General features: G+C 41.2%; 1 protein-coding gene across 4 annotated transcripts; it reads right to left on the bottom strand.

Moving 5' to 3' along the window:
* Positions 1-208: 208 nt before the first annotated feature.
* STYK1 (serine/threonine/tyrosine kinase 1) lies at positions 209-27,535 on the bottom strand. 4 transcript variants are annotated; one of them, XR_012053660.1, is made up of 12 exons: positions 26,473-27,519; positions 19,429-19,533; positions 18,455-18,598; positions 17,291-17,539; positions 16,860-17,041; positions 14,979-15,062; positions 14,532-14,740; positions 14,279-14,319; positions 13,898-13,994; positions 12,266-13,452; positions 10,484-10,630; positions 209-6,841 (listed from the first exon to the last, which is right to left on the bottom strand). XR_012053660.1 is itself a non-coding variant. In XM_072923709.1 (12 exons), exons 4-12 carry the CDS (start codon positions 19,493-19,495, stop codon positions 13,248-13,250), a joined length of 1,278 nt encoding a protein of 425 aa, XP_072779810.1. In that variant the 5' UTR covers positions 19,496-19,533; positions 24,623-24,781; positions 25,331-25,410; positions 26,473-27,535; the 3' UTR covers positions 11,392-13,247. The 4 variants fall into 4 exon arrangements, 3 of the variants coding, with proteins under 3 accessions (XP_072779810.1, XP_072779809.1, XP_002189061.5); XM_072923709.1 differs by lacking the exons at positions 209-6,841; positions 10,484-10,630 and adding exons at positions 24,623-24,781; positions 25,331-25,410 and having other exon boundaries at positions 11,392-13,452; positions 26,473-27,535; XM_072923708.1 differs by lacking the exons at positions 209-6,841; positions 10,484-10,630 and adding an exon at positions 24,623-24,781 and having other exon boundaries at positions 11,392-13,452; positions 26,473-27,535.

The following is a 27,535-nucleotide window of genomic DNA, read 5'->3' as shown; positions in this document are numbered from 1 at the left end:
GGTGGAGCTGCACAGTAACATCTTGCCTAGTCTGTAAGCACCAGCTTAAAATCTCTCTCCTTCTCTGGCATCAAAACAAGTAATTTGATAAAATCAGGTTTCCTTCAAGAATTTTTTTTTTTTTCCTGGAGAATGTAACACTAATCAAATGCACTTCATCAAAATACTTGGGAATTTGAAAGAAAAAACAAACAACAGAACAACAAAATTAATTAGCAGGTCTGACTCACTCACATGCTTTATTTGATGTCAACTGACAAGACTTTGGTCCAGAAGTAATGAAAAAAAAAATTTAAAGGAATTTACACTAATTGAAAATATCAAAATGCACGTCTGCAGAAACATTACATTTAATTGGAAGTTTATTTCAAACATATTACTTGCTGCTAGTTAATTACTGTTGCAAAGCATATTTTTAAGGTTCAAAGTGCTGAGAACTGCCAGATCTGGCAGCATCTGCTCCTGTAGGAAGTTGATAATACAGGATTTTTTTACACACATGATATTTTCTTCTGCTTTCTTTAGCTATTCTTAGAAGTTCTCAGCAGAAAATCAGCTGAAAGTTCCACCCCAAACCTCAATAGTGGAATTAATGGATATGGATATGGATATGGATATTTCACCCCTCTAATATCCAAAATACAAAATGTTGACAATACAAAGGAAGTCAGATCACAGTGAAAAATTCCCTTCTTCCTCTGTGATTAATATTACTAAACAAAATAGATCAGAGATACAAATTATTTAAAAAGTGCTATTATCTAAACTTGGGTTTTTTCTGCAAGTTTTTTTTCCCAACACTGTGTACACAGCAGAAATGCTTTCAAGTCATATAAAATACCATAGGAAAAAGTTTTGCCATTTAACACCCTGAAGGCAGCATAGAACAGAAAGATAACAGGGTTTTCACCATGACAGAAAGCAAGGCATACATATTTAATATTATACTTCTGTTTTTCTGATGAGCAGCTCAGCAGTGTAGAGTGCCTTTAAAAGAAAGCTGTGCTGTATTTTTTTTTTTTTTTCTTAAAATGTGTACGCACTGGTTTCATTCCATAGCCCAAATAATTTCCCACATCTCCAGTGCTGTCAGTATAGTTTGTAAATCTTATAGTTGATTATGGAAAAGTCACAAACTTGCAGAAGTAACACAATCCTATTTCTTTCATGCCTCAGACTCTATAGGGAGAATGGGACAAAAATTCCATGTGCAGAGAAAAGACTTGTATATTCATGAGGAGCTATCATACATATTAAACAGGAGACTGCTCCTCAGAGGCTGAAACAACACCCCAGGTGAGAGGAATTTAAAAGCCAAGGATCCTGCCTGGTTTGCTTTGCAATCTGCTAGGAAGAAATACAGAAAACAACAGAATTTACTGAAGTATTTGGAGCACCCATTCCTGTTTTTCTTACATGCTCTGTTGGGTTTTGTAATTCAAAGTGAATAGCTCTTATATAAAACTAAAGAACACAAACAAGTAACTTTTCAAATTGCTTCTGAATAGGTAACAATTTGAAAATAACTAAGGTATGATGAGAATTAAACATTCTTTAAGATACCTATGAAGAATGCAGGAAAATAATAAGCTACTATTGCATAACATGAATTAACCTTACGGTTTTTTAATACCAAAGGAGTACTAAAGATGTTTGTTTTCAGAAATATTCTTTAGGCAACAACTATTTTGTCATCTCAGACGTCCTGGGTGTTACACTAGAATCTCAATGTTATTGGCAAAAAACATCTTTATTTCTGTAACAAACATACTTCTTTCAGCTAATTTTAATAAAATATTTTGTGACTGCTTAGGGCAATGAACCTGAAAACATAATCACCGGTATTTTAAGAGATACTGTCATAAAATACCACCAGATTGTCCCTAAAAAGTCATCACAGTTATCCTGTCATGTAGTCAAGGTGTTGTTGCACAGCATAGGACATTTTTGATTGTGGCCTACTTGCCACAAAAACTGGAGTTATATTTATCTGTCTGCTGAATCCCATGGGAAGAAGTGCTGGATGAGGGGTCTGGCAGGACTTCTTTAGACCTGTTCTTTAGGGAGAGACTTGTTCTGGAGGAAACTCTGAGCAGGGGGCAAACAGACCACTCAGGGGTAGTGCAGGGCACTTGAACCATGGCCAAGGTGGGTCTTAGGACAAAGGGACTGGGAGATGAAGAGATGCAGTGATTTGGCTACAGAAAAAAGTAAATTTGTCAGTCCTTAATACCTTGGGGTAGGAAACTCTTCAGTGGCTGTGGCTGTACTTCTTCTGCTGCAGTGTTATTGCGAAGTATTTCACCCCCTGCTCTCCTGACTCTGTTCCTGCCACCAGCTTCCTTCTGTCTTTTCATAAATCAACAAATGCACTAAGCAATAATACTGGGCAGGAAAACAGAAAAAGTGACTAGTGAAGAAATTGTTAGAAGCAATTCATGTTTATTTTCAGCTCAGCAGGGTAGCAGGTTCACTCCTTCACAGCTATTCACACAGCAGTGTTAACACCAGAAGCCCTGCTCCAGTTTTCTCCACGTGCAAACATAAACCACAGAAGAATTTAGGTTAGAAGGGTACTGTGGACATCATCTGATCATTTGCAAAAATAGGCCATCTTCAAACTTCAGGCTAGCTTTCAGCTTTGGTGCATGTCACCAGTGTTACAAAAGAGGGAATAAACTCAGAGCTTGCATGAGCTCACAGATTACAGCTCACCTCTCCCTAGGACTTCAAAACAGCAGTGATAGTGCTCAAATACCTCTGAAAATGACTGAGCATCTCAGAGGAATCTCTCCTCCCCCTTCATTTTGAAGACTGTCACTAGGGGAGGGCTATGAATGTGAACATCACCAGAGTGATCGTGAATGAAGCCAGGAGCAGCACTCAGACTCCTGTGGCAGCTGCATTCATTCCTCGCAGTGTGGCAGCTGGCACAGGAGCAAGGAGCACAGCTCCTCTCAGAGAAACTTCACAGGAATCAGGCCTTAGCAGAGCTCTCCAAAGAACCTTCCTCAGACAAGGTCCACAGAGGTCACTGAGCAGATTTCTTACAGATCCATGGGGCAGGGACTTGACAGCTGGAAGCACGGGTGGCACCATTCAGCAGAACAGTACAGTTCTGTACAGGGCTGGTGGACTTGACCCTGTGAGAGACAGAGCACACAAGCAGAGCAATACTACAGAGGGATCCCCACTTTGGCAGGGGGAAGAACATCTCACAGCTTTGGAGGGAAGAGACCTGCTGCAGTTAGACTCAGTGAGCTGATGTCAGGGAGGATCCATCCTGGGACACAGGAGGTCTGGCAGTGGGACTTGTGATGCCTGGAGCTCAATGTGAGGCTTGCAGTTTGCCAGTCTCACACTGGGCTCTCCATTTCCCACCACTAAAGAGCAAAATGTTCTGTCCCACAAGGGACTTTTTGCTGTTCTACTAAAGGCATTTGGGACAGAAAGTATAAAGTATTCCAGTTAAAGTATGCAGTTAAAATCATCTGTATGGGTGTGTGAAAGGTGGAAGCCTCTGCTTCATTAAGGTTATCCAATCAAGGTCTCGTTCAGGACAAAAGAGCATAACGAGGACAGAATTATGAAACAGAAATCCACAGACAAAACTGCAAATAACAGACAAAACTGCAAAGACCAAAAAGTCTTCAGCTACTAATTGATGGGCCATCAAAAACCTCCAGGCACAGCATTGGACAGGAGCACCTTGGGCTTTGGAACAGATAAGAAAGGTGGGGTAAAAGCAGAGCAGGAGGATTTGAGTACATTCAAGGTGGGCCTTCATGCCTGTGCAAAACTTGTTGAGGAACTTTTAGGGGACGAGGAGGAAAGAGAGGGGAGGAGGGGAAGCAAGGGATGGGTCTGAGCCTCTGGGAGCAGCTGATGATTGCAGGCACAATCACTGTATCACAGTCCTTTGCTTGCATGTGTGCTGTCTCTGGTGAGACCTACAGACACGAATGTAGCAGCTGTGTCCATTAGTCAAGTCATGGGTTTTGAAGAGTAAAGAAGAAACACTGTGTGAGAGAGGAAATTTTGGGGCCATTTCTGAATGTGAACACCTACTCCCTTCCTTCCTACAGGGACCTGCTTTTTGAGACTCAGCACTTCAGAGTCAGCTTCCCCAGCTGTGGGTTCTGAGGGCCGAACTCATTACAAAAAAGACTCAGCTGAGGCAGGCAGAAAGAAGCAAGTCCCTCTTGCAGAGTGTCTAAGGGAAAGCCTTGTCTTTGCCAATGCAGGGAGGTGGTGGGTGGGTCCTAGAAGCCTTTTACACTCTCCCTTCCTCCCAGAGGGAAGGAACTGCCATAACAGTGCCTGGGGTTTGCTCCCACTCCATCCTGCCCTTGCCCCTGCAAAGGCACCCACCATTTCACTGGTATTGCTGATCACCAGGAGATAAGCTCCCTGTGCCCAGCAAGATTCCTGGCTGGAATTCCAGTCCTTCTCCTTGGAGAAGGAGTAACACCTGCCTCTGAAGATCACCCACTGCTCAGGGCAGCACGGACATGGGCAGCCTGAAAAAGAATCATACACATCTCTTCCCACTCATAGTCATGCCTAGTTCCTTACAAGTACATTTCACAAATGTGTTCTTTCAGAAAATTATTCTCCCCATTTACAGTAATGCCAGCCCTGGAGCTTTCCTGAGACTGGTAAAGGATCACAGCCTCTGAAGGAATCCGTGAAGAGCATCCATTTTCCAGATGGAAATAGGTGTGAGAGTAAGTCTTCTTTTAAAGAGAAAAGGTCCATGCTCTTCTTGGACCAATGAGCAGAGCTCTGCTGTGCTCCCTGACAAAGTTCTACATTCAAAGGAAGTATTTTCAGTGAAGGAGATTTATTTACCCTTGATAATAAAACTATTATTATAAAACCTTGATAATAAAACCATTATTATTATTACACCCTTGATAATAAAACCATTATTTACCCTTGATAATAAAGCCATAAAACTATTATTCCCAGCAATGTCAAGAAGAGGATCCCTAGAATCACTGCAGTAATCCAGCAGGTAGTAGATGAAACAGAAGAACCTAAAAGAATAAAAAGAACATAAATGTGAGAAAAGTGAAGTTTTCTTAATGGGACCAGCTCTAAAAATACAATTCATGTCAAACTGCAGTGTCAGTTTATCTCAAGCCTGCACTCATGTCAGAGTCCAAGAATGTCTGAGAGTTTATTTCGATATTCCACACACTGATAATTTAACCTTTAATAGCAAATTCACTTATTTGAAAATGTGGTATTTCACAAGATTCTGATTTATCAGAATCAACCACAGCTATATGTTGGAAGCACAATACAAGAGTAAACTAACAGAATGTAGCAATTTCAATAAAGACATGAAGCACAATATAAATGTGATTCTCACTGGCAGAATTTATGATATGCTCACCATTACAACGCTGGCTAGCACCAGGAAGAAATAAGTATCAGGATATAAATATATATATATATGTATATATATATATATATATATATATATGTATATATATATATATATACACTGTCCCATGCTGGTCTCATTAACTTAGAAGGACATTCACACTCTTTTGATTAACTCATGAACAAAAATTTACACAGCCAGCTGATATAATCAGCTGATCCACCCAACTGACACTAACGTTAATCAAAAAAAATCAGTCACTGCATACTTCATCAATACATTGCACTTTCCTTTGAGAGTCCCTCCCTTGAGATTAAGCCCATTATTGATCGGTCACAAGCCAGCTTTCCATCTGAAGGGAAATCTAAATACCATGAGTGTTTTGATACAGCACGAACAGAAGTTCTTAGATCACTCTGTTGGAGCTGTAAGTCTTCAAATTTAACCTACCTTGAACTGCCCATCCTTCCCAATCTCAAACAGCAGGACAGAAAGAAAAAATTTTAGCATACAAATGCAAATCTCTAATTCAGACACGAAATCTGCTAGACTGCTTATTTACTAATACATGCATCTTTTCCATTATTAACAGACTTTACCTTTGTTCTTGATGTCCTTGTTCCTCTCTGTTCTTTGTCTTCTCTGTTTCTTGGCAGTTCTGTGTTTCACATTCAGAGAGAAGTGTTCCTTTTTATCCCTGTCACATGCTTTTAAGTGTTGCTTTTTAAAATGTTGCTTTATTTGGAATTTAGAAGTCCCATCTGCCACAAAGCCTGGACATGGATCTGGATTTCCCTGAGGGGCATATGAGCTTTCCTCTCAGCACTTTGGAATGATTTCTAATGACAGAGCGTATTATTAGCAGAAAAGTAATATACATAAGGAATTATGTCATACACCAGCTTTTTGGAATACAAAATGGTTTAAGTAATGACAATAGTTCACAAAGAGGTCGATCTTTTGTGATTAAATTGCTGCTCTGATGGATGTTCCATAAATCATTGTTAGACAGAGAAGCTTGCTTTGACTGGGGGAGCAAAGGTATCTAGCATTCTTCACGTCATATAAATAAGCAATTTTGGCTTGACCAAGATGAAAAAGGTGAGGAATTAAATTTCCTCACATAGTAAACAGGTATTTCTAGCAGGATAATTTACAGATTGCATTTCTCTTTCACTGCAAGCACTGTCAATGAAAGCAGTGCAGGTGCATTTGATCTGTATCAACATCTTTAATTATACCTATTTATTTATTCACATTAACAACACAGCAAAACACAAGAGTTTGAGAATTGGGACAAGAAATTTGAGGGGGGGGGGGTGGTTACCTTAGCTCCCCAGGAGGAAGCTGAAATGTAACAGTAGAACAGGTGGTGCCTGTGTTCTATTCTCCATATGTGACTCTGCAGGGTGGCAAAGCAACCATTACCATCTGACTGAAACAGGGCAACTGCAAGATGAGAAATAATTATTGTGGTGACCCACACAGAAAACTTGAATTATTCCACTCCAGAACAAACCTCTATCATTTCAGACCTCCAGTTCCTGCCATAGTTGCACCAAACTCTGAGCTATTTCTAATGTCACGTTCATGGAGCAAGAGAATATATTGGAATGGTTCAATCTGTGGAATCCATTATTAAATCATATGCTTGTATTGCCAGCCCTTTTCCACAACAGTTTCACTGTCCAACAGTATCAGTCTTTCCACCTCAACTCTTTGATTTGTGAAGAAAAAAGTTGCTCATTTCTGCTTAAGGCTAGGTCAAGACTTCAGACAGAAAACAGAAACCACAGTACCTTCAGAACAGGAGACTTCACAAATCATTAATTTTGTTACTTCTGAGAATTATTAAAATCTGAAAATATAATTAGATTAAAATTTGTGTGATTATTTTCACTTTATAGACTACTAGAAACATATATGTTTAATTTTCAAATATATAAATATTTTCTATGCCTTTTCTTAATTTTCCTTTATCTTCTCTTTCTTCTTATACTCCATTTATTTTTAAGAAGACAGAGAACTGGTCAGGGACATAAAAGTTGGCAGTAATCATGAGATGTTTTTGTTCCTGAAAAGAAGGGGAAAATACAAAACCAAAATCACAATCAAGCCTGGACTTTAAGAGAACAGACTTTATTCTGCCCAAGAGTCTGTGTTCACATGAGAAATCCAGTGGCAGAGAGTCCTGTAGAGAAAAGAGGCTCAGGATGGGACTGGTTTTCAAGGATTAGCTCCACTGAACTCAACAATGGTCTTTCCCAAAAAAGCAGGATACAAAACAAAGGTGGCAGCAAACGTCTTCAAGAAGACAGGGAACTACAAGACAGTCAGCCTGACATGAGGAACTGACATTTTAAAATAAATCTTTACAATAAACCTTTGGCTACTGAAAGGGGCTCCTTGGGCTTGGACAAATTGGTCTGCCTTGTGCTGTGTGGCCTGATAAGGTCTAAAGGAGATTTTTCACAGACTCCACATCCAAAGGTCTCCTCCTCCTCCCTCACTCCACTTTGTGTGGTGTGTGGTTTAAGGGGCTGGCAGGTCCATGCCAGCTTCAGAGACAGTCCTGTAGGAATGAGCTGCAGGATGCTGTTTATCCATTTTCATAGAATAATTCTGTGGCTTTTGATATTTCAAACTCATCCAGACAGGGTAGTGATTCAGGGGGCAAAACAAGCTAGTACAGTTCCTCCTAGAATCAATTGTGCACACAACAGAAATCACACAAAGGGTGAACACTGACTGAACAAAGAACTTTAGCCCTGTTTTACAAGTTTGTGGCTCCTTGTGGGCAGATTTTTAACATAAACATCAGACTTCTCCCACTTTCCAGCAAGCTGGATCCAAACTCTGCCCCTACATCCCTGATTTCTTCACTGTGCTGCTGCAGCTGACTCCGAATTCTATCAAAAAAATTAAATACAGAATGCAGGATTTAATTAAATAACATCAATAAAGTCAATAATTTAGTAATTAAGTAAGAGATTAAGTAATTACACTTAGTAAACCTAACTCATCAAATTAAATGCTATCCTCCAGCTTGAGAAGCTGGAGGACATTTGTTCCAAAAATACACATTCAAAAAAAAGAAAAAACTTTGATCACGGACAGTTCAACTTGTATCTAGCTCCTCTTTATTTTTCTCACAAATGGTAAACCACAGTAAATCCACACTTTTAAAAGATAACACCAGCTCACAGGAAATGCTTTTTCTGAAGACATTAATTTAAACCAGGCAGGAAGCATCAGCTTGGATTGAAGACAGGCTGAGATCAAGAGTTGAGAGCTGCAGCTCAGCTGTGGACATGCTATTGGTGTAATGAAAAAGTAAAAACTGACCACGACCAGGCTCTGGCATAAATATTTAATTGCTCTCATTCTTGTTGCAATGATTCTGGCAGAAAGTTAAGAAAGATTTCTCCAGTGGCAACAGCTCTGCTATAGCCTATCCACATCAAAATATCCCCTCTATGTACCAAATTTTGAAGAACTAATCATAGGAAGCTGATCAAATAAAAAATAAAATATTTCTGCAAGGCCACATGGGAGTTGAGCACATCCACTTCATTACAGTCACCAAATCAAGGTGCATTTAAATGCAAAAGAGCATAACAAGCTACAGAGACACAAACCTGATGCACATAAAATAACAGAGGGAGCATTTTCCACATAAGATCAGAAGACAGATGTGAAATTCTGCGCTGTTTTATTTCTGAAACTGTTGTACATGGGAAGGGGAGCAAAATTAACTGAAAAATCAAGACAGGCAATCTGTCTTTCATCCCTTCATAATTTAGCTTGGGTTTAACATCAGCATGGAGAACAATTCCTCTGGGTAATCCTCGTGGATCCCTTCCAACTCAGGGCATTCTGTAACTGTGATTCTATGAATTAATATGTCCCTTGCAGAAATGGGGGCTGTTTATAAAACAAGGCAAGAGGAAAACCCCAGTTCACCTCCTCCTTTTATCATAGACAGAAAGACCTGTTAAACCATCCAAAAATATGAGAGTAACATGAAACTTATGTGAAAAAAGCCTTTAATGTGTCTTGGACAGTTGGGGGGGATGTTGGTGGTTTACTGCTATTTGTTGATGGTGCAGCACCTGCTATAAATAAAATCACAAGCTGTAGGAGGTAGCACATAAACCAATGCACTCTCACATTCTCATGACCAAACCAAAGCCCTCACCAAAAACACAATTCTGTGAATGCAGAAAAGCAAGAGTACTGCAGTACTTCTCTTCTGTGTGGCTGAACCAGAGTCCTTTGCAACATGCCCACTGTAGCACAAAGAAGATTTTGCAGTACAAAGACTTAAAAAGTTCATGTTGCTCATATGTGGTTTCAGAAAATTCCAAGCATGGTGAAGCCAAATCATACCAGAATTTAATACCTGTGCCTCCTATCTGTTGTCACTTTGTGGACCACTTTTTTCACTCTCTTCCTGCTCTGGACAGGATTTCCTCATCCTTAGGAGATCTATTGGATCTAATTCAGTCTCTCACTGAAAATGTGCTCAGATGCCTGAAGAAGACAGGCAGAAGAGATAAGCCTTTATGTGCACTGAACGATAAGCTACATTTAAGAAGAATAGAGGAAGAATCCACCAGAAACTAAATAAATTATGCAGATGGCTCTGTCATCTTTGAGAAAATTAAATATAATAATTAAAAGGCAACATTTTTGATGGGAACAAAATATTCTAATTAAACAACTAAAAGTCTATCACTAAAAACTGAAAAGCCATGATTCTTCACAAAACAACTGCAAAATTTCCACCAAGTCCTCAGTGGGTTCACTAAGGAGAAATAGGTGCATGAGTCTACATTGTTCCTAAAATGGAGACTGGTATGTGGAAAAGATTTCTGTATAGGCTACTTAAAAAAGCAAGGAGAGCAGTTAAACTACAGTAATTTCACATGTACAATTACATTTTGCCAGTATAAAATTTATTCTAATTTCGATTCAGTTACTTTCAAACCAACATAAATGAACCAGGGGAAGACAAATCAGAGTAAGAATGCTTACATTTGTAGAATGAATAATGCCACTTTATTGAAAGGAAATGAAATTACATCTTACCATACAGCAGGAAAATGTCTTTCTGTAGGCTAATTCATTAGCAGGGTCTTGTCACAGATTTGCTCGCAGGGGAAATCAAAGTAGATCTTTTATGAGAGGCTGTGAGGTGCTCAGCATCTGAATTCCCATGGATTTCCTTTATCAGAGCTTTCACAACAGAAATAAAATATGAGGATTTGTGTAAGGCAGAGCATTGCTTTCTGTGCTCTGAGAACAGTGCTGCATTTGTTACCTTTAGCTCTCTGTTTAACAAGGCTCCCTGTGCATTATTTGTCAGGTCTGCAGCAGCACTGGGCATGCTTTCACAGCTCTGGGATTGTATTACCTGCCACACACCCACCTTTCACAGGCAAGACCTTTCTGAATATCCACTCTTCAGTGGGAGGTTTGAACCAACCAAATGCTTTTTTAAATTAATAGTTTATTCACCAAAGATAACTGTGAATTTGACCTAATTTACCAGGTAGCTTTGAACCCATTTTCAAGTGATGGAGAGAGAAGAGGATGTTATTATTTTACCATTTGGAAAAGAAGGTATCTCAATTCTCCAGGTCAGATTTACACCAACTGGTTTATGAAGATCCAGGTGGCAATCAGCCAACACCATGGGAAAAGTCAGAAAGCTGACTGCTTCCTCTTGAATGGACTTTGCAATTTCCCCGTGTATAGTGGTGACACATGTACTGTATGAACTCACATTACATTTGTTTATGGAAGAAAACATCATTTCCTACAAAGCCTAAGTGACATAGAAAGAACAACTATTTCATTCATGTAATTTTGCATTAAAAACAGAAAACTTCTCACCATTGTCTTTGGAAGAAGACCAACAATGGAAACCAGAATGGAAAGAGTCATATTAAGAGGGGGGATGCTGAGCAAACACTGAATCCACTCTTCACACAGAATGGTAAAATTATTCCTTTAATGTGCATTTAGTCTTTTTTCACAAGGACCTTTAATGCTCAAAGTGCCAAAATAATAAGAGGAAAAAAAAATCCTAAGATACGGTCAACTTTAGAAACCACAAACAGAAGTGAGAAAATTTGTTTCACAGACTGACTCTGCTTCTTTTTAAATAAAATCAAAATAGCCACAAGTTCCAGTGCCTCTAATTTTTTACAGAGTCTGCATGTCCATTAAAATTAATGATCAAAAAAATTCATGTAAGCTTTGGAGTACTCACCTGACCTGCACAGAAAGCACACTTTCCATGAAGTTGTATGACATTTGTGCAACCACTTCTGCATCCACAGACATGAAGGGTTTAGCTTGGTTTTGTTGCTGGGTAAGGAGGTGTGGGGATTGTTTGTTTGTGGGTTTGTGTGTCTGAATACAGTGCTCATGTTCCCAAGGGAAGCTAGAGTATAGAGCACTGGAGAAATCCCAGAGAATTATTAAATATCACCCCAGCATGCTCCCCATGACATCTCCTCTAACTGATGCATTTTCCTGGGACAGAAAAGACGGAGAAAAAGTTCCAGAAACCTCATGGTGAGTTGACTCTGGCTGAATGGCAGGTACCCATCCAGCCACTCTATAATTTCCTCTTTTTAGCTGGACAGGGGAGAGAAACTGTAACAAAAGGCCCCCAGGTCAAGATAAGGACAGTGAGAGATCGTTCACCAATTACTGTTACAGGCAAAACAGACTCAACTTGAGAAAAATTAGTTTACTGCTAATCAAATTAGGAAGTATAATGAGAAATAAAACCAAATCTTGCAGCACCTTCCTCCACGCCTCCCTTCTTCCCAGGCTCAACTTCACTCCCAATTTCTCTACCTCTTTTCATCCAGCAGGGAGAATGGGAGTTGTGGCGAGTTCATCTCACATTGTCTCTGCTGCTCCTTCCTCCTCAGGGGGAGGACTCCTCACACTTTTTCCCTGCTCCAGAGTGGAGTTCCTCAGGACCCACAGAAAGTGGGTCCTTCAGGAATTTCTCCAACATGAGTTCTTCCCAAGAGTTGTTTTTCATGAAGTACTCCAGCATGATCCCCTTCCATGAGGTGCAGTCCTTCTCCAATGAGGGCTCCTCTCTCCACAGATTCTGCCAGGACAGGTTGTTCTCCAGCACAGGCTTCTCTTGGAGTCACAGCCTCCTTCAGACATCCCCCTGCTCTGGCGTGGGCTCCTCCAGGGGCTGCAGGAGGATCTCTGCACCCCTCTGGTCTGCAGGGGCTCAGCCACCTCTCTGTGGGCTGTACCACGGAATCTCAGGGAAATCCCAGCTCTGGAGCAGCTCCTGCCCCTGCTTCTGCCCTGGGTGTTTGTAGAGCTGTTCCTCTGTCATTCACACTCCTCTCTTTCGCCTGCTGTTGTGCACTATCTTTTACACTTTCTTAAATATGTAATTGCAGAGGTGCTACCAGTGCTGCTGAAGGGCTCAGCCTTGACCAGCAGCAGGTCCATCATGGAGCTGGGGGAAGCTTCTGGCATCTTCTCATAGGAGTCACCTCTGCAGTCCACCCCATCACCATAACCTTGCCACACAAACCTAACACTCCTTTAACTCTAGTCTTTCATTACATTTTCTACAGCTTCCTAAACACACTTTACTCCCAAATGACCACTGGCAGAATTATACCAACAGGTTGATTTAAGCATAATGATAACAGTTTCTTGTGTCTGGCATGGAGATTTTATAGATGTTTGAAGAACAAAGGGATCCCTTCCAACATACACACCTCGTTCTAAACTTGCAAACTATTTAGAAAGGGAAAACTCTGAGACTTCTTTCTCCTTTACCAAAATATGAAAGGACCCTTCAGAGGATCGTGTATTCCCTCACCAGGCTGTGCACATCAACTCCAGCAAGATCAGCATAGAGCTCAGGCAGCACTGGCTCAGGCACCTGCAGCACTGTGTGCCCATTGCTGGTCTTCACAGCTGCTTTCAGGGAGCACAAGAGCTGTGCTGGGGAAGGTCGGTGAGCTGCACTCCACTGCCAGCAGGACTTCATGATGCAGTACCTGGAAATCATGACATGATGAAATTATGTCTTCATGCAAATAAATGTACCATAGATCTTCCCTGTGGATACTTTGTTCATTTCAGAGAATAGCCTGTAACTTAGAGGAGAAAAATCATTCCCCAGCAGTGCTGCACCTTGCAAGGATGCAGTGGAGCAGCAAAATGCAAGGGCATTTAAGCAAACAGAAATAAGCGACATTTTCAAGAGAAGGAAACAGAAACAAATCTCATTTTCAAGAGAAGGACAGAAAGGTTTTGGCCACAGAGGTTTTATGCAGCAGAACCCAGTAAGGAGATGTGGCAGACACAAATCTCCTCAGCTAACAGGTTACTCTCAGTATAGTCCACACTTTGAAATCTTGTGTAAAATCTCATTTTCTATGTCTCATTTCCATTTAGCTCTGCCAACCCCATGTTCAATTTTCCATAAAGAAAGTAGCTTACATGGCTTGCTGGCAGCTCGAGGGCTGCTTCATAATGTTCTGTTTCTGCAGGTATGATAAGATGTCAGAAGGTGGCACCTCAGGATATGGTGGAGCACCTGGAAGGGCAAAAGGAGCAATGGTAGAAAACTCTATGGTAGTGGTTGCAGAGAGCAGCTTCTGTGCAAGACTGCCTTCCTTCCCTACCAAAATCTGTTTTTCTCCTACCACAATTCACAATAACAGAAGGTCTAAAAGGAATTAACGGGACTTTGCAAATTGGAAAAAAGCAGGGTGCTTATTTAAATGGCCCAACTTTACATTCTAAAATTTGAGATTTTTGGGTCTTGTTAATTTGCTGCTTCCTTATGTATTTTTTTTAATTAGCATTAAATCTTCTTACCTAGTGTAATCATTTCATACAGTAGAATTCCAAAAGACCATCTGCAAGAAAAGAAAATAAATCAATGGTTTTTTGCTGGCTTAAATACATAAAAACAACTAGGCATGGCCTGCAGATAGGAGAAACAATGAGCTGTAAAAGTGGAGCATTATGCAGAAACTAGATCTGCCTTCCTGTGAACTTCAGGACATGAAATTATACATAAAGGAGTGAAAGAGGCAGGTGAAGTTCTAGTCCCAAAATGAAGCCATACATGTCTGCCTTGATTGTAGGAGGTTTGCTCAGGAGCCTCTCTGGTGCCTGCCACTTGACAGGCACTTTCCATGCCACTGAGCTGGCACCATATGTGTGAGCTTCGTAGGTCAGACCCAAACCACAGAGCTTAGCAGTGAAGTTGTGATGAAGAAGGACATTCCTGGCAGCAATGTCACCATGGAACAAGTTCTTTTCTTCGAGATAAACCTGGGAAATTGGAAAAGAAAGAAAACAGGATGATTTTAAAAGCAAATTTAATTGATACAAATTTGCACTGAGTTTATGTTTGTCTTCAACACTGTGGAGCAGAGACACGCATATTGGAAACATATTTTAACAAAGCCTTTATTCTCAGTGCTTAGGCCAAGAAGAATTAAGCCACCACACAAAGTTGTGTTGCAATCAAGCAAGAAGGAAAAAATGCAGCCAACCTGAGCAGACTTACCAGAGCTGCTGCAACCTGCTGTCCAACCTCATATACCTGCTTCTCAGTGAGGTCACAGGGGACACTATCCATTGCCATTACATCCTAGACACAAAATAAGAGACCTTGGTTCAAACAAATGCCACTGCAGTAGGACAGTGGGGAATGTTTCCTTCTAATCTATCTAATCTTTTGCTCCTCCTTCTCATAATTGCTCATAAATGTAGGAGGATGTGGATGGGGGATGCCGAGGGTGTGTTGAGTAAAGATGTGGTACATTAGAGACAACTGGTGGGCAAATTGACATGTGGGGAAAAAATTAATGTTAGACAGAAATTGTCAGAATGACAGTGAAAAATGACAATCCAACAAGTGAATGAAAGATATATTATAAATTAGAATGATGAATAGAAAAGCACATTTCTAACATATGAATTGGGTACCTGATATGAGACTAACAGTCCATCTCTCCTACCACCCTGCCTGTAACAGTGAAAGAGAGAGAGATGAGAGAGAGAATAAGGTAAGCACACAATGTTCTTCCTGTGCCATTTTATAACCCACAGATACATTCCATTTAAAAACTTCCTGAGATGGTTATGTTTTCAACATGTTCAGTAACCTTTGAAAGGTTACCTACCATAACTGACCTCATATGAAGTGTCCATATCCACAGCAGTCAGTGGAAAGATATTCCATTAGTCAACTCCTCCCTTCATGAAAAGGGAAAATCAGTTCCATTTGTTTGTTTTGAATGTGACACATACTAGCTTTATTTCCTACCCCCTGGACCTTCTGCTGAACAGGAGAGGAAGCAATCATTCTGTATTTACAGTTTCAGATGTAGTGATACAGACAGATGAACCAAAATTTGAAAATTTGGCTCATTTTTCAGATGTAGAGTGATGGATTTACACGGTAACATCAGAGTTTTGTTTCCGTGTCTTTTGTAACAATGAGTCAGAGAATCAAAATATGCTGAGTTGGAAGGGACCCACAAGGACCATTGAGTCCAACTCCTGGCCCTGCACAGGACATCCCAATAATCCCACCCTGTCCCTGACAGTGCTGTCCAAACACAGCCTTGGAGCTGTGACCATTCCCTGGAGTGCCTGTTCAGTGCCCCAGCACCCTCTGGGGGAAGAATATCTTCCTGCTATCCAATCTAAACTTTGCCTGATATTTGGGCTCTTTTTTAGCTTGAGTTAACATTTTCAATGGACTGCATATTTTTATATTATGAGACCTCATCACATCAGATTTTACCACTCTTCAGCAATGGGCAGACATGAAGCCATCATGCATATATATGAAACTTCTTCCTGTGCATTATTTCATTTTTAACTATGCTGATTTTCATATCTTCTTTTTATTGACAAGTCTCTCAGTCTTGGAAGATCCTTCTGCAATTCCTTTGGATCTGCCTTTGGCTTTACTGGTTAGAATCATCAGCAAATATCCTCACGTCACTGTCATCCCATTTTTAGGTTATTAATACATGGAATGAACAGCAGCATGTCCTAGATAGCTGACCTCCCTTCAGTGCAAGTACCAACCTTTCATTCTTATATTCTATTTCCTGTCTTTTACCAATTAGTTATCATCCCATGACCTTGCCCTGTGTTGTAACTGCTCTGCTTTCTTTAAAGCATTTGGAGTGAGACATGATTTAAAACTTTAGAAATTCAGGTGACTGTTAGAATCCATTCTAATTCCAGTGCCTGCAATGCCCTTCAATGGTCTGCCAAGTAGGACCTGAGTACAACTTCTGTGGAGCATGGAAATAATTTGATTGGTATAGACGGACACATGGAGAGATGAAAAAAATAATTTATGACTTATGGATAGATATGTACTTAAGGAATTTAAGAAGCTATTCTGTCATCACTTCTTTTGACTCACCTTCCGACACGTCCACAGAAATGTCAGCAGGTCACCGAGAGACACATCTTCCATGATCATATAAAGTGGGAGCTGGTCTACACAACATCCCACCAATTCAACCAGGTTCTCATGATGGCCAAGATTTTGATGGAATTTAATCCTTCCCAAGAAATCCTTTACTTTCTGGGGACTAGCTGGTTCTGAAAGAACAAAAGAAAACAAATTAAAAACAAAACAACAACAAATGTAAGCATCAAAGAACAGGTTGACAGCTAAAACCAACATGGTCAGCATCCTTTAATCCTACCTAGACATCCCTACAAGAACATCTTGGACTTCCTATACTGAACATAGCTTGTTCTTGCCCAGTACTGATGGCAATGCTCTGCCCAGCACCATGTCTGGGATACAGAGACGGTACCAAAGTGGATCCTGACCACGGATTTTACCTTGCAAGGCTTTCAATACCACAGTCTTAGTCTTCCCAGAGCTCCCAGTTTCCAACTGTGCTCTGTAGATGCTCCCATAGGCACCAAGTTTTATCAGCTGCAAGGTGTCTGGTAGGAGTTTCTCTCGTGGTATCTCTAATCCTTTCAGAGTCAAGGATTCAGAATTTAGCAGGCTCTCCACAGATTTCTCACTCAGCGGGATGTAGCGGTTCTCTGTTGAGCAGGGTTCCTGCTGATTCTTTCTCGTCACTGACAAAAGCAAATATATATGATGCATAAAAGCAGACAGATGAACTCTTGTAACAGACGGCAATGCTCATCCTTCCATGCTCTTTCACTTTTGCTCCACAGTGTTTCAGAAACCAGAGCAAAGTAAGGAACTGTTATTGTATCCTACTTATCCTGGCCCTTGAAGAGGACAAAGAATTTACCTCCCACTCTGTTGGATGAAAAGACAGAACCAGTCTAGAAATTCTCACGTATTTAACTACATAACCTTTATAGATAAGACACATTTGGACTTCATTCCTACGTGCTCAAGCAATGAACATTTTCTTTTATTACCAGTTCTTAATTATTTCTCTTAATACAGGCTCAAGAGCTGTTTCCCTCTACATACCAAAATTAGTTCAGAACTGTATTTTCATTTCCACACAGCCACACATGTACCAACAAACCCTTCCCTACCCCCTCACCCTGTTCTACTTAATGTTGTCTCCATAGGAAGAGGGTGACAGCAGCTTGAAATTAAATTTCTTAAATGGCAGTATAGAAAATGGATTAACTAGGTGTAATGTACATCAAAATTACTATCATTAATAATTACCCCAGTAAAACTCTCCTTGCAGCAGCCTCCAGGAGCTGTTACATAAATACACTTCACAGCTCTTGTGATGTTACCACAGCATGTTAAACAGTCTACATGGCATGATGCTTTAGATTTTCTCAGATGCATCTATACTACAGCTTCCACTGCTGCTGCTGCAAAGTGAAGTAAATCAGTGTTCCAAATTTTTCTAATGTTAACTGGATTGCTGAATACCACTCAGGATCCTCATAAATGGTTTTGCCTAACACCTCAAGCGATGGGGAAATGGAATTGGCTTCTGGCTGTGAAATCAATACTCTTTATTCTGGTTGAAAAGCATTTTAGCATTTTTTTACCTTGGGGTCCAGCTGGTGCTGATTGTGCCTGCTTTGCTCGCAGGCCACGGCAGTGCAGCCAAAGGATCACAGTGAGCACAATGACAAAAGCTCCCACCAGGAGAACTGGGACAACGATCACTTCCGTTTGATATTCACGCACAACTGTCAGCAGAGAAAGAAAATAGAAAACCAAGGAGTAAGCAGCACACTGGTTCTGTATAAGCATATAACAGCAATCCATTTCGGTAACTTTCAACCCCTAAAAGTGTGTGTTCCATCCTCTGGAATAGCTGAACGCTGTTAGTGCTGCCACCTTATTTTTCAAAGGTGGCGAGTACTCAAACTCCATGAAATCACTAAGACTCCCACACCTAAGGTCACTTATTTAGATGCTTTAATATGGAGGCCAGGAATTGAAGCCATTTGAAGTCTCATCCACCAGTGAAACAGAAACAGCACTGGCAGCAGGACAGCAGGGAGATGGGACGGGCTGGATATTGCTATGTCACCATGTGCAATTACAGCTCCAGCTCCTTCCAGTAAAATGACACAGAGCATTTTAAAGGAAACTAGGTGTAGTCACCTTTGGAATTTGACTGGAAGACATTGCAATTGACAAGGCTTGTGAAGGTAACTATCTTTCTCGTGTCCCCAGATTTGGAGGTGGTCAAGAACATTTTTTGGTTCCCAAAGATGGCAGAAAGTCATGAAATCAAAATCCCACAAAACTGGTCCTTTTGGAAGATGCAGGGAATCTTTAATGACTGCTGTACACCTCATTCAAAGTAGGAATTCTCTAAAATGGCTGAAATTATGTGAGATTAATCCAGCCACAGAGGCTTCATCCCCATAAACATTTGGAAAGCTCCATCAAATCTTTCTGTGTGGGCTGTGATGCGATGGAGGAGGAAAAAGGGCTTGGCACACTTTTTAGTGAAGCTGGCCTTCCTGCAAGCATGTGAAACCTTATTAAAGGAATGTGTGAAAGTTACCACATAGCTTGTCATTGCTATTGCACTCCAGCAGCATGCGTGAGAATCTTTTCACATCCCCTGCCATGTTCAGTTACAAGCCAGCAGGCCTCCAATCCCCACTTCCTGCACAAAAATAAAGAATAATTTATTAGGAGAAAGGATGATGATGAAGGAACAAGTGAAGTGAATAGGGACTTTTCTACCCTTTACAATCAGTGGCTGCATGAAGCAGCACTGGGATTTGAAGGTTTAAAGAATGACACAGGACATCCACTATCACATCCTATGGATGACGCACTGCATGACCAGAGAGAATTTAGAGTTAAGCTTGTTCTACAGTGCTCCACAAGCAAATGAGGACCCCTTGTCCTAAAGGCTGGCATATGTACAAAAATCCATAGATATTAACCTAATGATATTTAAAGAACATCTAATACACCCACCCCCCCCCCCCCAGCTAACACATTTTTAGATGCCAGAATGGCTCAGCATTTTATCTTCTGGCCTATTACAAGTGAACAGATCAGCAGCATGCAGAGAAAATGTCATTCTTGACTACAGTCCTTGCCACTACTCCTACTGTTGCTATACAAAGACAAGGAGAAAATAGAGTCATCATTAGGGCTCTCTGGTACCAACTTCTGAGCACTGCCAAGTCTGTAGGTATTCTGAAGCACAACATCTGCAACTCTTCTGCATAGCTGAAAATCCACAGCCTGTACAAGCATGCACCTTGTTTAGTCACTACTTCTTATAAATATTGCCAAATTTTAAGACTTAACAGCTTCTCAAACAGTATCATCTAGAACATTTTATAGGAATTGTTACTTTTATCCTGTAAGCACCTACTTTGTTGCCAGATATAGATTTAGGCAATTAACCTCAATGGCAAAAATAGGGCATTTGATTTTATGGAATTTGGTGACGAAACATTTAACAGTTTGTTCTCATGCTTAAAATTAATGAGTGAAATTATTCTTTACCAGTTGCACAACAGAGGCAGCAAAGAGAGGAAAATGGAATATATCTGGCTTTAAGGTATCACAATAAAGTCTGTTTCCTTTTTTTTTATTTATTTATTTTTATTCTTAATGTGCTAGCAGATTTACCTGGTTCCAAGGTTGGCTACACCAGGAATCCAGTTAAAGGAGTAATAACACATCAATAATACCAAGCTTTTCAGGTACACCCTGAAAGTAAGCACACTGAAACAACCCACCTCAGCTCTAACACACACTTACACACAAATACACAGCACCAATCCTGGCTTCCTTCATTCTCAGGTACACACAGACTTCAGGACCATTAGCCAGCAACCACAGTATAATCTAAGTCATGAACAGTCCAAGCTTCATCTTAAAACCTGCTAATGGCTTTGTATAGGTGCTTACTAGAAATGCACACTGACATTTACACACCATGCATGCACAGGCACACAAAAGCACACACACCTCAGTTTGTGCTTACAGAGGGAGCAACAAAGATCCATGGAAAAAGCTCTGACACAGCAGCCATGTCTACACTGGTCCCTGTCTGTAAAAAAATTCCTCCCTACTCTTTATGCACCTCCCAGCAGTGATGCCAGTGGGTGGCACTCATGTTTTCCAACCATACTCAGGGCAAAACCATGGGATCCAGGAATGAAAACATTGGCAGTCATTGGCACTTTATTTGCCCTGGCACTCCCATGTGCTGTAGTTGCTTATGGAGGTGTTAGCACTGGAAAAGCTTGATTACAGAAGCCCACTTACACCCTATGTCTCTATCCCCTCACAATACTCAGCAAGCAGAAAAAGAAGTTTTGCTCAGTAAGGTAATTTTGAAGTGCCATTCAGTGCCACTTTTCAGACCAAGACTAAATAAATTCCTGTACTAGGCTGTTTCTGCAGCTTATTTGTCTAACAGTAACATCACTGCAGTTCTTACACTCCTATCCTCACAAGGAGAATGTTAACTCAGAAATCCACAGAACTCACGTTACACATTTAATGTTTTTTGCAATAGGAAACACATGAAATTTATGTGGAACTAACATGTTCATGTCGATACTCAACACAGGACTACTGACAGTGCTCAACTACTTATTTTATTAGATGAAGACATTTTTCCAGTACCAAGACAGGATAAAGGAAACAAAAGTATGTTAAAAAGTTCAAAATCTGTACTTCACTGGCATTCTGATTTTCCCTGCCTGTGGGTTAACATTGTACCAACATCGGTGCTGTCTAGATCATGTGTACACATACACTGTGTTACTTCAGTTTAGAATTTGCATTAGAGAATTTGTGCAATTTTAACTAAATGTCAGCTTGTTTATTCCACTGTATTTTTTAATATTCTTTTACACAGACTGAATTCCACTCATTGGAATTCACAGAATCACAAAGGTTGGAAAAGACCCTTAAAATTATCAAGTCCAACAGTCAGCCCAGCACCACCATCACATTCACCACTAAAACATACCCTCAGGTGCCACATCCCCATTTCCAGGCATGGTGACTCCACCAACTTCACTGGGCAGCCTATCCCAATGCTTAATGACTCTCGGCAAAGAAAAATTTCCTGCTCTAATATAAACATCCCCTCACACATCTTGAGGCTGTTTCCTCTTGTCCTGTCCCTGTTCCCTGGGAGCAGAGCCCGATCCCCCCGGCTGTCCCCTCCTGTCAGGAGCTGTGCAGAGCCAGAAGGGCCCCCTGAGCCTCCTTTTCCCCAGGCCGAGCCCCCCCAGCTCCCTCAGCCCCTTCCCCAGCTCCGTTCCCGTCTCTGGACACGCTCCAGCCCCTCCATGTCTCTCTCGTCCTGCGGTTCCCCAGGTGCCCCAGGATCTGAGGTGTGGCCCAGCAGTGCCAGCACAGGGCACAGTCCCTGCCCTGGCCCTGCTGCCACGCCATGGCTGGCACAGCCCAGGTGCCATCGGCCTCCTGCCCCCTGGGCACAGCTGGCTCCTGTCCGGCCCTGTGCCCAGCACCCCCGGGGCCTTTCCCAGCTTTGCAGCCCCTCTGCCCAGCCTGGAGCTGCAGGGCTCGGGGTGAGCCAAGGCAGGGCCGGGCCCTTGGCCGTGCTGCCCTCAGAGCAGGGCCTGGGCCCATGGATCCGGCCTGGCCAGACCCCTCTGCAGAGCCTTCTGACCTTCAACCTGAACCAAAATCCTGATGTCAAAGCTAAATATACAACGAAGACCACAGTACCTAAAAATAGCAGAAGCAGCTGCTCTTAGACAATGGGAAATACAAGGCAAAGCCTCAGCAGAAGTTAAACTACAGTCACCTGCACTTGCAAACTGCTCCTAGCAGACTACCTGGTGCACAGCACATGGCACAGCAGCTCCACAGCCTGCCAGCAGATTAATTAGCCCCGATCCTACACCAACACTGTTCCTCTGTGCACATCTGCCAACAGGATGAACACTTGAGGAAAGGTGGCATTTTGTTTCCAGCCATGTTTGCTTGCCAAGCTGTTTTGCTGCCCTGGCAATTTAGACAAAGCACAGAGGGCAACACAGAGACAGGAATAAGCAGCTAGAGGGTGGCAGCTGTGGGAGCTGCTTAAACCACTTCAGGAAGCCCAAATACTGAATGTGAATGTAGCAGAGCTGAATTAAGTGTTCATCAATGCCAAAAGAAGGGATTATCTCCTCTCTTTGCTGTCTTCTCATTGCTTGTTTTGCTCTCACTTGTGCAATTTTTCACATGGTAAATTGATTCAAACCACTAACCCAGCAGGAAAAATCCACTGCTCATTTGCCATGGTGATTTTCTGCCATTTTAGTGGCTGGTTTTAGTCATGAGTGAATGGCTAATTTATCTAAAGCTGCACTGTGAAACCACTCCCTGTGTCAGCCCAGATCCACGAGCACTGTGTGCCAGCAGAAGCCTTACTGTGAATTTTCCAGTCCTCTGTCATTGATTCTCACATGGATACCATCCCCTTAGCAATAGCAGAAGCATTCACATAATGGTAAAGCCCTAAAATAATCAATCCTCTCTGATATTTTATGGCCTTAAAGTTAATGATTAAGTTCAAATGATGTTATTTAAAGTGCCAGGACTAAGACTTAAGAAGCCTGAGTGACAAACTTTGTGGTGAAGACTGAAAAGAAATAGAAATATCAAGACTTAAGATGCCCATGGAATATATGGGAACAGACAGCTGGAATACTGCCCACACAGAAACTGCCTGCTGCTTGCTCCTGCCATGTTCAGTAAAATAAGTTGTCTATATTCACAGCAAATACACATTATACATAAATTTCCCCCTGAATATGTCTAATTTGTGAGCTACCAGCAGTTCCCATCATAAGTGCAAACATGTAAATCCTTGTGTAATCATTAGCTAAAGGTCTAAAGGAACACCTTATTAATTAAATATGACAAAAATAAAAGCTAAGATTCATCTGGATCATCATAAGACCCTTTTAAAAGTGCTATGAGCTGACATGGACTTAATGCAGTTATGTCTCCAGACATCCTGTCCCATGTTAAATGCACATCACTTTATTATAAAAATATTCTTACACTTGTTTTTCATGCACCAGTTGTGAGGACTAGCTGTAATGTGACTACAGGCACATAAAGAACAGCTGAGCAATTCAGTAACTTTAGTCCAGCACAGTGCCTGACTGATAAAAGACAAATCCATAAACATTATGTCTTCTACTCAATTTTTTGCAGTGAGTGGCAAAACCTTGCTCTCCAGCTTTTCCCATTACCATTTCACTGCTGCTTTTATTATTTCCCTCCTCTTTTATTTGACCTTTGAACATGGACAACAGTCAAGGCTTTGGCAACTGCTCTGCACAAGCGCGCTGTGCTGGCTGTGCAGCAGGAAGGGAGAGGAGCTACAGGGAATTGCAGGAACCCAAACAGCAAGAAACCACTAGGTGTGGGCAATTTTGGACATTGAATGGGAGAGAAGAGGAAGAAATAAAGCACACTGTAAAACAAACAGTGAAAAAGAGATTTTTTTTTTCCCCTGCCATGTCCACCATTTACTAAAAGCAGCATCCAAAACAAATAAAAAACGAGCCAGACAGGTTTCAGCCATGCATTTGTTAGACTGCATATTCTGTCTCTTCTGTCTGCAGGAGACCTTAGTGACTATTTCCAACAGCCTGGCAGACCATGTCATTTTTGCAAGGTTTCCCTGGCCCATGGAGTCACCTCATCTCTCACTGCAAAGCACCCGTGGGTTACTTAAGCAGCATCTTCACCTGGGCTGAATGGGAAATTCTGACCTTCCACACCAGAGTCCCTTCTGTCCTTGTGAACAAGGACTAAAAATAATATCCTGTGGCTTGCTGTAGCACTGTCTCAGCTATGAAGATTTAGTTGTGTAACTCACTTTTGAAACAGCTGGTAGCTGTAACACCCTATAGGAAAACAAAGTGTTTCAAAAATCATACACAGAAACATAAGATTTTCTCTTGGTCCAAAATTAGAAGCAATACTTGAATATCAAACCTAGGCTAGCTGCTACAGAAGCATATTAAGGGAGTGGAAGAAAATTAGGCTGACCACTTTTGAAGAGCTAGACAAAAGCACAGAGAGCATAGAGAAAACTGCAAATAATGAGGCCCATGCTGCTATTTGAGCAGGTGGTTACTTAAAGGAAACTTGGCTCCTTTTCAATATAGCAGAAAAAATCAGGCAAAGTTCACAGTCACTACTGCACTGAGAAATGAGTCAGGAGTATTCAGTGCTGCTGTGCTTTTATGCTAGAAATGTTTGTTCTAACTGGCACCATTTCAGTCGAGATATGCAAGTTCTTTTGGTGCTAGGTTATGCTTAAACTCAGATCATCTACAAAAATTAATTTATTTGTGCTGCATAAGAAAATCTAAATACAGAAGTGTGAAACAGTACAGAACCCGAATGAGGATTAAGTCAAAGATATTTTTTCTAATGCAGACATGGCCTACCATAGTTTCTGGAAAACTGAGATCTATCTTGAACATTCCCACTGAATTAAGGCCAGCAAAAGTAATTCCTCACAGGTAATCTGAAGAATGAATTAAAATAATAAAAAAAAACCCCAAGGAATACATTAATCTGAAGCCCTTAATGAGCAGGTTATTAAAAATCTAGAAGTGAAATTTTCAACAGTACACTTCTACCTATGGCTTCCTTTTTATGACAGCAAAATCATATCCTGCTTTTGAAAATATCTCCCTGCTGACTGAGCTCTGATTTTGCTGGTAGCTGCCTGTATTAAGCCTGTCTCAAACCCCAGCACAAATACAGAAATTCTGAAAAACTGTGACAGCAAAAGCTATGAGAGAACATGAGAAGAATGAAGGATTTTTGTTTCAAATAATCATGCATACATATAGCTCTTGTTGTGAAAAACCTACTGTGTGATAAAAATACAGTATGACATCACATTACTGTTTCATTGTTTCAGAAATCCAACATAAATCTGCTTTCATAAATTCATAACCACCTGAAGCTGTGTAGACAACTTTAGTTTTAGTTTCCCAAGTTCTGGATGCTTCTTGGTAGATTTAACACAGATTTTTGTTTGTAATTTAATCAGTAGCTCAAGCACACACAGGTAAACAGGAAAATCTAGATATCTTCACCAGTTTGGGTTAGAGATCACTGCATTACAATCAAGCAACGCTGATGGGAGTAAAATGGTAATTAGTTCAGCCCCAGGCATGTATTATTTAACTAAAGACTAGTCATATTTATACATACATGCGTAGCATCACCCTCTTTCAGTGAAGTGAGACTAATTTTATGCGGAACTTAATTACTTTGTTAATTTCTTCCTCTTTAAAAAATGCCTGTGAGCTATTCCATTTAAATCAGCCAGTGTGTAGAGGACATCCTTCTTTAGTTTTTTTTCCTCAAACCCCAACACCATTATGATCACAGAAATGGCTGCAAGTACTTCACTACCAGCAGTAAACACATGCACATGTGTACATACAAACAGAGACAGACATATAGACTTTACAGTAAAGCCACCTTCTAATTCAGGTCACATTTATGTTAATAAAAGTCTTCTAAGAGATAAATATTCATGGCTGATCTTCCAGAAGTGCTTTCTCTCACTTACCTGAATGACACCACTTCCCCAGCCCTGCGGTCCTCTTTTCCTGACGCTCTCCTGCTGCCGTTTCCCAGGTTGTGAGGCCACTCCCAGTAACTCCGATGATTACCTTGGGAGGGTTGTAATTCTTATGATTAAGTTCCTCCTCAGTGATTTTTCTACTCCAGTCCCGCCCAGCTTCGGCTCTTGGCTGCTGTAGGTCTCCTCAGCTGTGTCCCCAGGGATGTCCAACACACAGGTGACAGGAAGGCACACACTTGCAGAACGGGTCTGCCTGGCTTCCACACACCAGCTGCTCATGGGCTCACTACAGACAGGCACAGCAAAAGCACCTGCAGTGGGGTTTGAAAGGCACACCAGTACAGACCAAGAGGAACAGGTTATATAATAAATAGAATTCATACACTTCTGCCTACAGGTTCACGTTTAAAAAGAACGGGCTCTTGGAACAGAAAATCTGTACAAAGCCCTGAGGACTCTAGAGGCTGAAAAAACATTCCATCGGGAACACAGTCTGCAAATGAAGAAAGAGATAAAAGATTAATGATATTAAAACATGCTACAGCAGAAACACAGGGTTTTTCACATTCTGCCTTACCACCTGGTGCCCCTCCTGCTCGGGCTGTCCACGCATTCGTCCAGAACTTTGAAAAGTTTAGCTTTCCCCTGCCTTCTCCTCACACCACTCTGAGCTCCCCAACCACAACAGGACAATATTCCTGAACTTCCCTGTGACCTTTTGCTGCCATGATGTCCTTGGAGGCTCCATGGTGCTCTGCTGGTGTCCTCAGCAGCTGTGGGATCTAATCTTCATCACACCTCAGCATTTTATTTCTGGGGACTTTCTTCCGACCAATGCAAACAAGCCCCAGCTGTTGGCCTGCCCTCCCCTATCACTGATAAATCTTGTGTTAAGAGTTTCAGATTCCTGAGTCCTGCATATATGAGTCTACACAAGATTATTTGCTTACCTTACTTCACAAGAGAGGCAGTTGCATTTCAAGAGTAAACAACATGAGAGCTACTTCTTGTTGAGAGACAAACTTAATTTCACACTCATCAACTCAGT

Source organism: Taeniopygia guttata, chromosome 1A (assembly GCF_048771995.1).
Source record: "Taeniopygia guttata chromosome 1A, bTaeGut7.mat, whole genome shotgun sequence".
NCBI classification, from domain to species: Eukaryota; Metazoa; Chordata; class Aves; order Passeriformes; family Estrildidae; genus Taeniopygia; species Taeniopygia guttata.
The sequence above is the reverse complement of the archived record's forward strand: the minus strand, read 5'-3'. Positions and strand labels throughout refer to the sequence as shown.